This window comes from Podarcis tiliguerta (assembly GCF_965153285.1).
Source record: "Podarcis tiliguerta genome assembly, chromosome: Z".
NCBI classification, from domain to species: domain Eukaryota; kingdom Metazoa; phylum Chordata; class Lepidosauria; order Squamata; family Lacertidae; genus Podarcis; species Podarcis tiliguerta.
The window spans coordinates 42,021,961-42,037,335 of NC_139553.1; the positions used below are offsets into that span (position 1 = coordinate 42,021,961).

General features: G+C 43.6%; 1 protein-coding gene across 14 annotated transcripts in view; it reads right to left on the bottom strand.

Moving 5' to 3' along the window:
- Positions 1–15,375, bottom strand: part of LOC310669042 (uncharacterized protein) — a 143,241-nt gene that overhangs the window by 46,591 nt on the left and 81,275 nt on the right. For 10 of the 14 annotated variants that reach the window (XR_014506970.1, XR_014506971.1, XR_014506972.1 and 7 more), the window contains one exon: positions 2,555–2,639. Coding sequence is in view for 4 of the 14 variants with exons in the window: in XM_083422545.1 (XP_083278671.1) it covers positions 2,555–2,639 (85 nt within the window). In the remaining 10 variants the exon portion in view is untranslated. Of the gene's footprint in view, positions 1–2,554; positions 2,640–8,757; positions 8,955–13,627; positions 13,812–15,375 lie in introns of those variants that run through there. The other 4 variants (XR_014506974.1, XR_014506980.1, XR_014506975.1 and 1 more) reach the window with 3 other exon arrangements.

Sequence of the window (15,375 nt, forward strand, 5' to 3'; positions counted from 1 at the left end):
TGCATAATGTGTGAAATGGCTCTCATTAGAAGTTTTAACAAATTTAGAAGTCTTAATAAATATAGTTCTGAGTTTATCCTCTGAAGCTTTATAGAACTGGGTTCTATAAAGGATGGGAGAAATAGTTGTAGGGACATGAAAATCCTGCGTTAGCTTTAAAGGATGCTTTCAAATCAGAGCTGAATCTGGCAATCCATGCAGGCTAGGAATCTATCTCCTGCTTGTCACATCTATATTAAATTATCCACTTTCTTTCCATTTTACAAGGAAAGATGTCAGTAGAACATTACTTATCTGTCAGGCTACAGGCCTTGGATGCTGAACAAAGTGCCAGAATCATGGCACTACAAGGCTGCAAATCTACCACAAAGGTATCAAGAGCAGGGGGTTATGCAAAAGCTGTACTTAGGATGATTCTTGGAAGACAGTTTGCCAGCTGACTGTTCTGACTGGGGTTGTGTGGTTTTTTTTTACCTGAGGTTATATTTAAATCTTACACAGCACCTCTGACCTGGAACAGTGCCTGGGCTCTATTGATATCAGGCAGACACCTTTTCAAGACACTTTTCTTTGGCACCTGCTAAAAAACATTTTGTTTTGATAAACCTACCCAAATATCTAGAATGCTGTTGTTTTTTAGTTTATTTGTTTTTTTTAATTTTTAAAATATTTGTTTTAATTGCTGTTACCGATAATTTTATTGCCCCCCCCTTCTGTAAACAATTCTGAGGTCCTCCCCCAATCAAGCGGGATATAAATTTTATGGCATAAATAAATAATAAAGTCCCAGTGCTTAGGATCTCAGTACCCATACCTGCTGAGCTAAGCTGCCCTTAATTACTGTGGGACTGCTCCATTCTTCAATGCACACTTTAAACATTATAGAAGGCAAACAGTTTTCTCAGATATAGCTCTTCTGTGAGAGGACAGCTGTACTCGTTTCGACCGCTGTGGTTGTTGATGTTGAGCGCACACTATACCCTTTACAGCACATTCAAGGCACATCTCCCCCCTCAAAGAATTCTGGGAACTGTAGTTTGTTAAGGGGTTGCTGGGAAATGTAACTCTTTGAAGGGTAAACTACAGTGGTCAGAAACTTTTAAGGGGAAGAGTATGCCTTGAATGTACTTCAAAGATATAGTGTGTACACAGCAGTCTAAGTGCGTGCGTTCCACTACTGAGGGAGCAAAAATATCCAAGCTGCTGTAGCTGAGGGGAAAACTGCTGCCAAGGACAGACACATAGGAGTGTTTTTGCACTTGAGTTATAAACACCAGGAAGGGGTTCGTACTGGAAAAACAATGCTCACAAAATGGTATGGGCATATGGAAGGAGTAACTGGGGTACTGGTTAATATACGAAAGGTACCTGCGACAATTGCACAGCCAACTTCAAAATCCTAGTTGCAATAGAGATGGTAGCAGTGGGTAGGGAGTGTGAATGCTAACAGTCACATTGTAATGTGATTTGAGTGATGGCTAAAAACATGGCACCCTGGTAACAGAGGCCCTACCACAAAAGAAGAAAGATTTCTGGCTCTCCCTGCAACAGCAAATAAACCATCTAATCTCTATTATGTAAAAACATGTCCTTGGTGGGGACAGCACCTATTCAATTGCCAGAAACAAGCAGTGTTGTTGCCAGCCTCAAAAAATGCTGACTGTGCAGAATGTGTCGCTTTCTTGTCCCTCCAAGTTACCCCCCTTCCTTTTCAAGAGTCCTGTCAGCATTTTGTGCTTTGCGTAGCCCTTGATTACACAACACGCTTGCAGCACTTGTTTGATCTTGTTTCCTTACCTGAGTCATGGTAGACTCATGAGATCTCTTTTCCTGCTGGTGACAAGGGCTTCCAACATTCCCTTTCTTTTCTTTCCAGGAGCCTCTCAATGTCTTAAATGCTGGCCACAGAAATGCTGCCGTTTGGTTCTTTCCACTTTCTCATCCAACACATATAGCCTTCTTGCTGGGTGCTTTAGGGTTCATCAAAGCTCCTGGAGCCTCAAGCCATGCTAAACAAACTCGCCCCCTCCAAATATTTGCCATTGTTCCTTCATTCTTCATCTTTAAAGAGACCCAGCACACTTTTTACTTTCCTGGTGCCTTCAGGGGATTCACTCAGGAATCTGTTTTTATTCTTTCCCCACTTAAAAAAAACACAGCCACACTCTTTCTTACATTTTTTCTGAGATTTTATTAAGAGTTTATATTACATTGTGCATGCATAAATTGTTTTTATTGGTATTGTTGCTGCCGCTTTCTTATTTTAAGCTAAAACATGTAATGACTGGCCTGGGTCACAGCGCCCACAGGTTTCTCTGCATTATGGACATTTTTACATCCAAAAAATGATGGTAGGCAGGCAGCCCAGTTCACATGAAAGCCATACACAGAAAACAGATTTTTGTGCATGTTTTCCTTACTTGATTGGGTGGTTCTTTCATAGACAGACAGACAGACAGACAGACAGACAGACAGATAGACAGACAATAGATAGATGATAGATGATATAAATAGATGGTAGACAGATAGACACAAGGTATTGGGTAGGACCTACCTATTTGCACTGTCCAGAACAGATGGTGATGTACTTTCCAGTCCATCTTGCACCAGTGGGGGTACTCAAGGGTACAGCTTTTTATCTAAAAGAAAAGCACTGGTTTAAAGTGTGGCACTTACTGTAACAACTTCATAGCACTGGCAACAGATAGGAAGAAATGGCAACCTGTGGAAAACCTGAATTGCCATTTGTGCTGATTGAGCGCTAAAGAGAAGTTTTCCTTGGGGATGAGCTGGGGAAGCAAAAGGGCAAGTGTATAAACTCTTCATCCAATATGCCAGCTGCAACCTTACTTGGATGGAGATACTTTAGCTGCAATTACTGATGGTCTGCTAACATTGGACATAGGTCTACATCTAAAAACAACCCAGAAGCTGCATCTGGTCCAGAATATTTCTGCAAGATTATTAACTGGGACTGGGACTATATTATGCCTATGCTTTGTCAGCTACATTCACTCCCACTCTGTTTCCTGGCTTAATTTACAGTGCTGGGTTAATATTTAAAGCCCTAACTGGCTAGGGACCAGGTTACCCAGAGGACTTCCTTCTCACAAATGGCCTTATGCTGCTCTAGCCATTAGGGAGGGTGTCTTTTGGTAGCGTCACCCCAGTAATTGCACAGCCTTCCCACCTTGTTGGTCATTTTGGCACCAGGATCAAATCTTTCTGTTTGCCCAGGCCTTCTATATAATTTACAAAGTCTGGGCCTCCTATCTTATAAGTCTGTGTTTTAATTTCAGGGGTGCAGTGATTTATGATTTTGTGTCCATTGCATCCAAGTATTTTTTGGTTTATTTTATTTATTTATGGATTGCTTCCTAGGAAGCATTTTTAATAGATTTAACAACACAGTAAAGCATTTCTAAACCAAATGCACATGTAAGGATAATTTCTGAAATTAAATATATAAAAATATACAAAGCCAACGGGAATAAAAACACTCCACTTAGAAGGCTTGTTGAAAGAAGAAAGTTTTCAACAGGCACTAAGAGACGATACAGATGGTGCCTGCCTGATATGAAGTGGAAGGGAGTTCCAAGGGGCAGGTCCTGTCACACTATAGGCTTGATCAGATGGAAGAGACCTCCTAATGATATGGTATCTGCGAGTTGGCCTCTCCTGCAGAGTCCAGTGATCAGTTGGGCATATAAGAGATTAGACAATATTTTGGGTTTAATTTTTTTTTTTTTGTAAAAGCTTTATGCTACGGAGCAGCAAACCAATGTAGAATATAATAAATATATTTGCAGACTGCCATTCTTTGGCACATACCAATTGTCTTTGTACACACTAAGGCTGAGATCATATCCCCACTTACCTGGGAGTAAAACACACTGAATTCAATAGGCACACACAGGAATTTACTACTAGAAAACATCCTTCCCTGGCAATTAAAAGCTTCACACCCAGTGGATAGTTTGGGAGTATCTGATGTACAAACTTTGATCTAAGTGGATTTGGGCCTGACTGGTCCTTTTGATAAAAGGCCATATAAGCAATTAAGAATATTTTGTTAAAATAGAAGCTTTAAATAAAATGTCCAATCACTTCAGTTTTTCCTTACAGATGATATTTCTAAGAAGGAAAACACAATTCAATTGAAGCCCCACAGTCTTCAGCCCAGAGCCCACTCAGCCATTAGCCTCTGGTTCAGAAAAGGACAACCAAAATGATCAAGGGGATGGAGAGATTCCCCTGTTGGAAAAATTGCAGCATTTGGGACTTTCTAGTATAGAGAAAAGGCAAGTAAAGAAGTGACATGATAAAAGTTTATAAAAATATGAATGGCATGAAGAAAGTGGATAGAGAAAGTATTTTTCCCCTCTATCTCTTGTAACACTAAAACTTGTGGACATCCAATGAAGCTGAATGTTGGACAATAAAGGTAAAGGTAAAGGGACCCCTGACCGTCAGGTCCAGTCGTGACCGACTCTGGGGTTGCGGTGCTTATCTCGCTTTACTGGCCGAGGGAGCTGGCGTACAGCTTCCGGGTCATGTGGCCAGCATGACTAAGCCGCTTCTGGCGAACCAGAGCAGCGCACGGAAACGCCGTTTACCTTCCCGTCGGAGCGGGACCTATTTATCTACTTTCACTTTTGGGCATGCTTTCGAACTGCTAGGTTGGCAGGAGCAGGGACTGAGCAACGGGAGCTCACCCTGTCACGGGGATTCGAACCGCCGACCTTCTGATCAGCAAGCCCTAGGCTCTGTGGTTTAACCCACAGCGCCACCCACGTCCCTATGTTGGACAATAAAAGAAAGTAATTGTCATGCAGCACATACTTAAGATATGAAACTCCTTCCCACAGGAGGCAGTGATGGCCACCAACTCAGATGGCTTTAAGAAAGGACTGGACAAATTCAGGGACAATAAGGCTATCAGTGGCTACTAGCCACAACGGTTATGCTCTGCCTCCATGAGCCAAGGCAGTAACACTTCTGAATATCAGTTGCTGGAAACCTCAAGTGGGGAGAGTGTTCTTGAGCTTGAGGGTTTCCAAAAGACACCTGAGTGGCCACAGTAAGAACAGGACCCTGGACTAGATGAGCCACTGGCTAACCCAGCAGGGTCCTCTTATGTTTTTAATAGCTGCATTGCGCACAAGTAGTGGGGTGAGACAAGAAGTAGGGAAACAGCACTTCATAATCACATTGGGAAGCTTTAGGGGAATGCACATCCCCATCAACACCACTTGTGTTGATAAATAAATGGGAGCTCAGATTCTACTTTTCCTGCTCATCGTGAATAACCAGCATCAACAATAACCAGCAACCTTGCCATTTGCAAAGAAAAGCAGTGTAGGTAGTATTTGTGCACCAGTTTGGAGATACGGAATTTGAAGGAAAACACATTCATTTGAACAGCATGAATGTTTGCCTAGGCAGTAAAAATATACTCCACATAACCCCTCTCCAAGATGGTAAAGTGACAAATATGCAAAAGAAACACACATTAAATCTGCTGTGATTTGGCTGGAAGAAAACCTGGCAGCCTCTCCCTCTCTTGTAGATACAAAGGAGATTTTTTTAAAAAGTTTGACTACATCAGAAGGCAAATACACTTGAGATTTTTATATTTTAAAAAAGGTTTTGCTCATTTAAAGACACACACAGCACATTAACAGCTTCTGACTATGAATAAATTTAAACTGCAAGTCCATTATTTTAACTATCCCCTAACCAGCTGTTGAGAATGAGATTTCAGTCCATTCTTATTCTCCCCACCAAATAGCTTACTGAGGTATGAAGTTTGAACATGAGGTTGAACTCTCACATCAACCCTAAACTCACTCTCACCTTCAGCCCAACAGGAGTCTGCAAAAATGGAAATAATAGCATATCAGGAAGATTTTGGGCATCACATGGCAGGACAGAGCCTCAAACAAACATGTGCCCTTCCAAGACCACATTCCCAGCATGTTCACACTTCTGTTTCAGCGATGTTTATACTGGTTTGGTCATGTGCACAGAATGGAAAATGTGGTTGGTGAAGATGTACCTTTTTGCCCAAGCCTTTGGAGGGGGCTAGGAACTATAATGAGTCACTCAGTTTGAAGTTGTTTGCCATCTGCTGAACTTGCGTATCTTAAGGATGCTTTATAGAGTGTGTGATATATGTTTATGTATATTTTTATTTTTTTATTGTATTCCGGCCCAGGACCAGTTGGTGCAGGGTGCAGTGTAATGTGTTACCATACAGAAGCTACATATAGATTCTGGCAGCTCCTAAGTGTAGCCTCACAAGTCCCTCCATGCACAAGACTTGAAATTCCAGTCCTTGCAATAAGTTGTTCTGCTTTCCATGACATTTTCTGCAGTCAGTGACCTAAATAATTTCTTTAACTTGCATAATTTGGTGCAATTTGGGCTCCCCCCTCCAACTTTCATGCATAATGCAAATGGTCCCAAATATTTATTGCATTTCACAGCTTGAAAGCAGATTCACAATTCTAAAATATAATTAAGATAAAGGATCCAATACCTGAACATCCCTGGTCATCAAATGCCCACCCCAATAAAAACAAGGAAGATAAAATCTTCTGGTGCTTATAAAAGCTGCTCGGGATTTAGTAAACCTTCAAGAGAAACACCATGGTAGAACATCTCCCTTCTTCACCTCTGAGTATGAAGCACAGATAGTATTGTCAAGAGGGTGATTCTAGTCGATCTTAAAATATCTGAATTGGACCCAAGGGAGCTGAGCTGTCTTTCAGGTATGAAGAGCCATAGCATTAGCAGTTACAACTGGAAAGCTATTGGCAGCCAGCACTGGTATAATGCACTCCTAGCAATCCAGTCCCATAAGGAGACAGGTGGACACATTCTGCACTGGCTGCTGTCTCCAAACAGCCATTAAGGATAGCAATGTACAGAGCGTGTCTCAGCAGTCACAGCCTCAAGGTCATGGAAAGCATGAATGGCAGCTGCTGGTTCCAAATTTTTTTTTGGGGGGGGGAGTTGAAGTTTTGCCACCAGTTGGTGAACATTTCCTCAGTGTGAAATTGCCACCACTGAAACAAATCCAAGAGCACCACACGGCTGAGAAACGATGGGAGACTAAACAATATCAAGCGAGAGAGAGAGAGAGAGAGAGAGAGAGAGAGAGAGAGAGAGAGAGATGGAATGTTCTACTACAGGTTGATAGAACCAGCAGATCTTAATTATTTTTATCAGCATCCTTTGTCATTTTCTGCATCTGTTTCTCAGTAAAGGACAAACAAATGTTGGCTCTTCCTTTATTTTCTTTCAAAAATATGTTGAAATAGCATCCAGAGAAGAAATGGAATTTCAATTTTTTAATCAGGGAAAGGGCAACAGCTAATTGGAAGAGCATATGTGAGAGATTTCTGGTCCAATCCCTAGCACCTCCAGATAGGAATGGACAAATTTCATTTTCTCATTTTCCAACCATAACAATTTGCATTTTAAAGAAAATCCTGATCAGTGCAAATTTGTATTGACACATACTTTTGAATACAGTTTTAACTAATACAGTGGTACCTCGGGTTACATACGCTTCTGGTTACAGACTCTGCTAACCCAGAAATAGTACCTTGGGTTAAGAAACTTTGCTTCAGGATGAGAACAGAGATCGTGCTCCGGCGGAGTGGCGACAGCAGGAGGCCCCATTAGCTAAAGTAGTGCTTCAGGTTAAGAACAGTTTCAGGTTAAGAACGGACCTCCGGAATGAATTAAGTTCTTAACCTGAGGTTGTTGTTGTTGTTTAGTCGTCTAGTTGTGTCCGACTCTTCGTGACCCCATGGACCAGAGCACGCCAGGCACTTCTGTCTTCCACTGCCTCCCGCAGTTTGGTCAGACTCATGTTTGTAGCTTCGAGACCTGAGGTACCACTGTATATACATGTTTTGCAAGGAATCTTTCTTAATATAATGCATTTTTATGTTATTTCCACTGATAAATGCATTTATTTTGAACACTTTCCCTTAATATAACAATTTTGGTGCATATTGTTTGGATGGAGAATCACATCACAAAATTCGGAGAAGTGTAAATTTTGAAGGATAGCTGTTACTTCGGTTTTCGTATTGGTTCAAGAAGTGCAAAATAGACAGGTTTCCATTAAAATACACTCCAAATTGAATTTCTTCCCCGAGCTGCTGTCATGGACCGGCTGGATGCAGAGGAGTGGTGGGAAGGAACCATCTGGGAAACCCCTAGAGGAATATGGCACAGAGCCCAGGGAGTGGTGGTGGGACAACAAAGAGAAGACAGAGGGAGAAGAGGGAGCAGACTGGGAAGAGGCGGTGTCGGAAGCTGAAGGAGCAACAGGGTTTAGTGAGCAGGAAGAGGTTGCGGCAGACAGCAGTCAATGATCAGAGGCAGAAGAGGAGGCTGGAGACGATAGGGGCCAAGACGATGCAATAATGCAGGCTGCTGAAGGATCTGGGGGGGGGGTGTCCCCCCCTGCTGTGAACAACTCCTCTCCCCCCTGGTCTCTCAGAACATGCACAGAAAGGAACAAGGTGGACCAATGAGATACAAGGTGATGGAGCCTTGGGCTGCTGGGAAAGGAACTGGGGAGGACCTTTAGAGACAGGTGGGAATGCTGGGACCTTCAGTCCTTGCAACTGCCTCACTGGGGAAATACTTAGTGGAAAGGGTTGCTGTGACCACTAGGACTGGGCTGTTTTGGTTGCTTTAAATAAAGAGTTCACGAACAGTAGGTGTTTTACTGACCTACTCCTGACTCTGGCTCCTGACAGCTGTCAGGCAGTGTCAATAATACTGAACTAGATGAGCTTCTGGCCTTAATTAGCATACAACTTCTTCCAAGAGATTCTCCACATCAGGAACATGGAAACTCCGCAATTTGATGAGCCATCTGTGTGGGGAACCACCCTAAACTTAAACAGGGGGAGGTACTCATCACAGGAACACCTGTGATGTCATCCCCATGGCATTTCTGCATTTCATACAGCACTGAACACAATACCAATCTAAATGTAACAGTACCCGTAGTGCCTTCTCTATTTCCACAAAAATGAAGCATGGCTTTCCAACATGAAACACGGGAGTATTTTCATGCCTGAAGGAGTGGGTGGAAACCCTTTGGCAGTGCTGGGATCTTTTACTTTGGAGAGTATTTTCAAGCCATATTGTGCTTACAGAGACTTTTTGATATCGCTCCAACAGAGGATGGGGCTGCATATGCAATTCTTAAAATCCTTCCAAGGGGAAAAAGTTTTAAAATAAGAATTAAAGACAAAGGAGTTGCAGATCATACAGCTATGGCCAGAGGGGTATCTGCATGTATGGGGAGGGGGGAGCAGCAACCCCATCTGGCCACTTAACGGCATTTCCAACTAAACCTTGCAGAAGAAAAGAAGGCCTGTGCAGTCACAATGAATTTACCAACTACAGATGTCCTCAACAGGCAGGCAAAGAAAGAAAGGATTGCCCCCTCCCCTGGTGGTGCTTAGTGCTGCAGGCAGCTCTCTCAAGCATGCCTAAACTCAGCACGGTTGCTCTCCCTTCATATTGCCTGACGTGAAGCAATCCTGCTTAGCCCTGGGTCCCTGCTTTGTGCTCCTGAAAACCAACTGGTCTTCAGGTGCTTTGGAAGCTTCACAAAACAACTTTGGCCAATTCCCAGCCTTTTGGTCAAGACCTGCCCTTAGCTTCATGACATCAAGTATAGGGTGGGTGGCCATGCTTTGCCCAAAGTGGCCTCTATCAATGAACTGTCACGTGTTACATTGGTCACATTACATTGGTCATGGGTCATTTGCCATATAACCTTTTCTCTCCATTTTCTAATAATCATTACCATACATTTGACACCTGCCTATGAAACATTAGCTATTTCTGTATATTGCCATAAATGTGGGGTGGGTTGGGGTGGTGTGATTCATAGTTTTAGAGAAAGCACTTATCTACAAGGCTACAGATAAATTTTTGAGGCTGAAAAACTGTTACCTGTGTCACAGCTTTTAAAACACAGTGAACAAGAAAGCATTTAAACTACTAGTGACATGTTTCCTGATTATTTTTGTAGGGAAGATCAAGGTACCTAACAAATAGGTAAAGGTAAAGGGACCCCTGACCGTTAGGTCCAGTCGTGGCCGACTCTGGGGTTGCGGTGCTCATCTCGCTTTACTGGCCGAGGGAGCCAGAGTACAGCTTCCGGGTCATGTGGCCAGCATGACTAAGCCGCTTCTGGCGAACCAGAGCAGCGCACGGAAACGCCGTTTACCTTCCCGCCGGAGCGGTACCTATTTATCTACTTGCACTTTGACCTGCTTTCGAACTGCTAGGTTGGCAGGAGCAGGGACCGAGCAACGGGAGCTCACTCCGTCACGGGGATTTGAACCACTGACCTTCAGATAGGCAAGTCCTAGGCTCTGAGGTTTAACCCACAGCGCCACCCGTGTCCCTACCTAACAAATAGTTTAATGCTAACTGGAGTTAAATAATATTAGCTAAAACATGAAACATTATGTAAAGAAGCTTACAAAAGTTACATTGGTCACTACAGAATGACCCTGTTGTCAAAGGAATTAATTTCAACGTATCCATAGCAGCTACATCAGTTTCTTGAGAAAAGTGAAAATACATGGCTGAAAGTAAAATGTACTTTTGGAAAGCAGAGGTGTAAGCTATGATGGCATTCTAAACTGTTTCCTGTATTGCTGCTGTGGCATGCAGAATGTGAAGTTGTTCTCTCTAAAGCTAGCAATGGCCATAGTCTAATAATGTACCTCCAGGAGTGCTTTCTTCTAATTTGAATCCTCCTGTCCTTTGCAAAAAGGTCCCCCCATCTTACTGTATTTTTCTCAGCAGTTGCACCTCAGCTAGGGAAATCCTTCCCTCAAAAAAGGTTCATCTAAGCCTTACCTTTTCACATACTTAAGTGAAAACTATTTTGCTTAGGTGGGCACATGTACGCAAGGGTAAGCATAGGCCAGCAGATTTTTATAGCAATGTTTTTGCTGAATTTCTTTGTAGATGGATCTGCCTCTTGGTGGAATTTGAGTCTTAAAGCAAAGCTACTTCCTTAATATATTCTAGTATTTTTGTTTTGGATTTCAGGCAAAAATGCCATTTGTGTTTGGCTCAAAAGGATGATCCTTCTATACCTTTGGTTGGGAGTATTGTTCTTTCATCTCTGAATGGGTTGTGGTCTCTACAAGAAAATAGTTCTTGGGTTTGGATACCATGCAACTGGGGGAAACAGACTGAAAGTTAGGTGTGTTTAAATTACACTGAAATCAAGACCTTGAAATATGTGGCGACATCCCACGTATGCGTAGTCAGATCAAAGTCCTTCTGTGTTCACTGGGATGCTTCCAAGTGTGTGTAAGATTGCAGCTTTAGTTCCACTGGTGTTGTTGGGACTTAAGCATGCTATGTACATCTACTCAGAAGTAAGTCCTACTGAATTCAGTGTGGCTTATTCCCATGTAAGCATGCATTAAGACTGTAGCCAGGGTGGGGCAGATGAATACAAGAATTGAATTTAAGGGTGTGGGAGAAAAATGGGGTGGCTAGATGCAAAAATAGGTCAGGTATTAACTAAAATGGTTGTGTAGAATAGGGAACCTATGGAATGTGTTGTAGGAGCACCAACTCCCTGGGGCCATGAATGCCCTAGCCCCCACACTTTAAATGGGGGCCAGGACACCCACAAAGTGCAGAAGCGTGAGTGCACTACCTGCACAAGTGATGTCAGCATGCCCCTGAGCATGCACACGCATCCTGGTGATGGCATGCGGCCCCAGGTAGTTGCAGTCGCGGGCGCAAGCCGGCGCTGCTGTGGTGTAGCTTGTTGTACAAGCTGCACCTGATGAAATGATCTGTTCTATCCTTTTTTTGTTATTGGCCATCTGAGTGAGGTAATGATGGGATATGCAACACAATCCTATGTAAGTGTACTTGGAAGAAAACTCTACTGACTTCATTGGGTTTTACTCCTAAATAAGTGTACACACAACTGGAGTCTATACTCAGTTTCCTGGGCAAGTTACTCATAGAATAGAATAATAGAATTGAAGAGTTGGAAGGAACCCTGAGGGCTACCTAGTTCAACTCCCCGCAATGCAGGCATTTCAACTAAAGCATCCATGACAGATGTCCATCCAATCTCTGCTTTAAAACCTCCAAGGAAGGAGAGTCCACCACCTTCTGAGGGAGTCCGTTCCACTGTCAAACAGCTGTTACTGTCAGAAAGTTCTTCCTGATGTTTAACCGGAACCCCCTTTCTTGTAACTTGAAGCCATTGGTTCAGGTCCTATTCTCAGTAGCAGGAGAAGACAAGCTTGCTCCATCTTCCATGTGACAGCTCATAAGACATTTGAAGATGGCTATCATATCTCCTCACACTCTCCTCTTTTCCTGGCTAAACATATCAAACACCTTCAACCATTCCTCATAAGGCTTCGTTTCCAGACCCTTGGTTGTCTTGGTTGCCCTCCTTTGCACACATTCCACCTTGTCAATATCCTTTTTAAATTGTAGTGCCCAGAACTGGGCACAGTATTCCAGGTGTGGTCTGGCCAAGGTATGGTACTTCCCTTGATCTGGTCACTATGCTTCTGTTGATGCAGCCTACAATTGCCTTCTGGGAAATTGTTTTATGAACGGTTTTGTTGTAAGAGCAAATGCCATTGACTTCACCTGATGTTACCCCTGGCTCTGCCTAGTTAGCTGCCATGCACGCCGCCCTTCCTGGCCAAATGAGCACCATCCACCACCACCAAGAATCAATAGCTTTTGCAACACACACAGCAGCAGCTGGCTGCCACGAGGACTACTGAGCTAAGGTCAGAAATGCTGTTTTCATGAATATATGACTATGTCACACTTCTAGCCTTGGGGAAAAAAAAGCTGAGATTAAAGCTAGTCATTGGATGAAGCTATACTGGCTGCTGATTTACACCAGCTGAGGATTTCTAATTTTATTTCTGCTTGACACTTCAAAATTAGATTCTTTGTTAAAAAAAAAAAGAAAAAGAAAAAGAAAGGCATGCTGCGTCAATGTGTAGGCTGCAAGTGGAACAAGAGGGTTTGCTTCCCTACAGGCTGAAAATGGAAACTATCATTAGTAATAATGTTCTGATTTCTAAGATTCTCTGAAGAAAAAACTTGCATTCGGGAAAGGAAATCAGGCTGAGGTTTATCCTAGTTGCACACTACTGACATAACACTGTTCCTTTTCTCCCCCTTCACATTTCTCTACATCAGAAACACATCTTCCCAAATATTCCATACATGGCATTTTTCCGTTGGCTGCTTTGTCATATGACTTGCAATAGATACTGAGTGACAGAAGGGGGAACAGGGCTTTTTCTGTTGGCCCTGCCTTATCACTTCATGTTCAACGGAAGTGTGAAAGGAGTTGCCCACAAATAAGCTCCTACACACATTCAGGATTTCTACTTACGGTATATCATTAGGACACTACAATCTACCGTTATACGTGCATAAAAGGCCCTTTCACACTTTTACTAGTGGTACATTTCTACTCCCCCTCCCTCCACACATTCAGCATATGAATGGAAGGAACATGGGAAAAGGGCTTAGGCGAAAGAAGAATGGACTCAGTCCTTACCTTGCTGGCTGTAAGAGGTCATCAGCCATGGCCATCCACAAAGTACAGTTACAAGCTTTTTCATGCAGGACCGTTGAAGCTGTCCTCCACAGAAAGTATGTCAGGCATGGAACTATTACCTCTCTTTAGAGACTTGATCATCATGTTAGATGATCTCTTTGTACCACTCAGTTTACATTGTGGTTCAGCCAAGTGTGAAATCTTCTTGTTATAGCTGCTACTTAGGTCCAGTCTGACCAATAAGCTACCCTGCCTATGACAGCATTTCAAAGGGATCACTGTAGCAGCAAGGTGGAAATATTTCCATCCCTCAGCATGGCCTTCTTGCATATACTTTGGCTGCTGAGTAGCAATGCAAAGAGGAAGGGGCTATGGCTGGGAGTTGTAGCATACTCTCCAAAATTTCTCCAATGAAAATAGGGCTGTCCTATTCCATAACACCTGCCCACCTAGCAGTTCGAAAGCATGCCAAGTGCAAGTAGATAAATAGGTACTGCTCCAGCGGGAAGGTAAACGGCGTTTCCGTGTGCTGCTCTGGTTCTCCAGAAGCGGCTTAGTCATGCTGGCCACATGACCCGGAAGCTGTACGCCGGCTCCCTCGGCCAGTAAAGTGAGACAAGCGCCGCAACCCCAGAGTCGGTCATGACTGGACCTAACGGTCAGGGGTCCCTTTACCTTTATTCCATAACAACAACAACAACATTTTTTATTATTTATACCCAGCCCACCTGACTCAGTTGCCCCAGCCACTTTGGGTGGCTTTCAACATATATAAAAACATAATAAAACATTTCAAAAACTTCCCTATACAGGTCTGCCTTCAAATGTCTTCTAAAGGTTGTACCTATCTCCTTGACTCAGGGGTTGCATAACTCCACACTCAGCAACATTTCTCCAGTGAAAATAGGGACATCCTAAGGAAAAGTGGGGACGCGGGTGGCGCTGTGGGTAAAAGCCACAGCTTGCCGATACATAGGCCACACATAGGGCTTGCCGATCGAAAGGTCGGCGGTTCGAATCCCCGCGGCGGGGTGCGCTCCCGTTGTTCGGTCCCAGCACCTGCCAACCTAGCAGTTCGAAAGCACCCCCGGGTGCAAGTAGATAAATAGGGACCGCTTACTAGCGGGAAGGTAAACGGCGTTCCGTGTGCGGCTCTGGCTCGCCAGAGCAGCTTCGTCACGCTGGCCACGTGACCCGGAAGTGTCTCCGGACAGCACTGGCCCCCGGCCTCTTGAGTGAGATGGGCGCACAACCCTAGAGTCTGGCAAGACTGGCCCGTACGGGCAGGGGTACCTTTACCTTTAAGGAAAAGTGGGACATTCCGGGGTCAAATCAGAAACTGGGGCAGCTTCTGTAAATCCAGGACTGTCCTGGAAAATAGGGACACTTGGAGTCTGTTGTAGTTTATCAGAGATTTCTAGGCCCCATCACAGAACTACAGTTCCTAGGCTTCCCAGGTGGCAAGAGAACAACCATTATCCTAGTTTAATGGCTCATCCACACTTACCTTTTGCCCCACACATACTAGGCAAAGGTCTGTACTTTCCTGGCCCATGCCTGGGCACTCCCCCTTCTTTTGCTCCATTGCTTTCTTCAAGAAAAACCCACTCTTTAGTGCTGAATTGGAATAAATAGCAATTCAGGTTTTCTGCGGAGTTGTTTTCAGCAGTAAAGAGTGGGTTTTTTTCAGAGGAAGTGTTGGGGCAAAAATAAAAAAGAAATGCTCAGACAGAGAGCTTTAAAGTGTG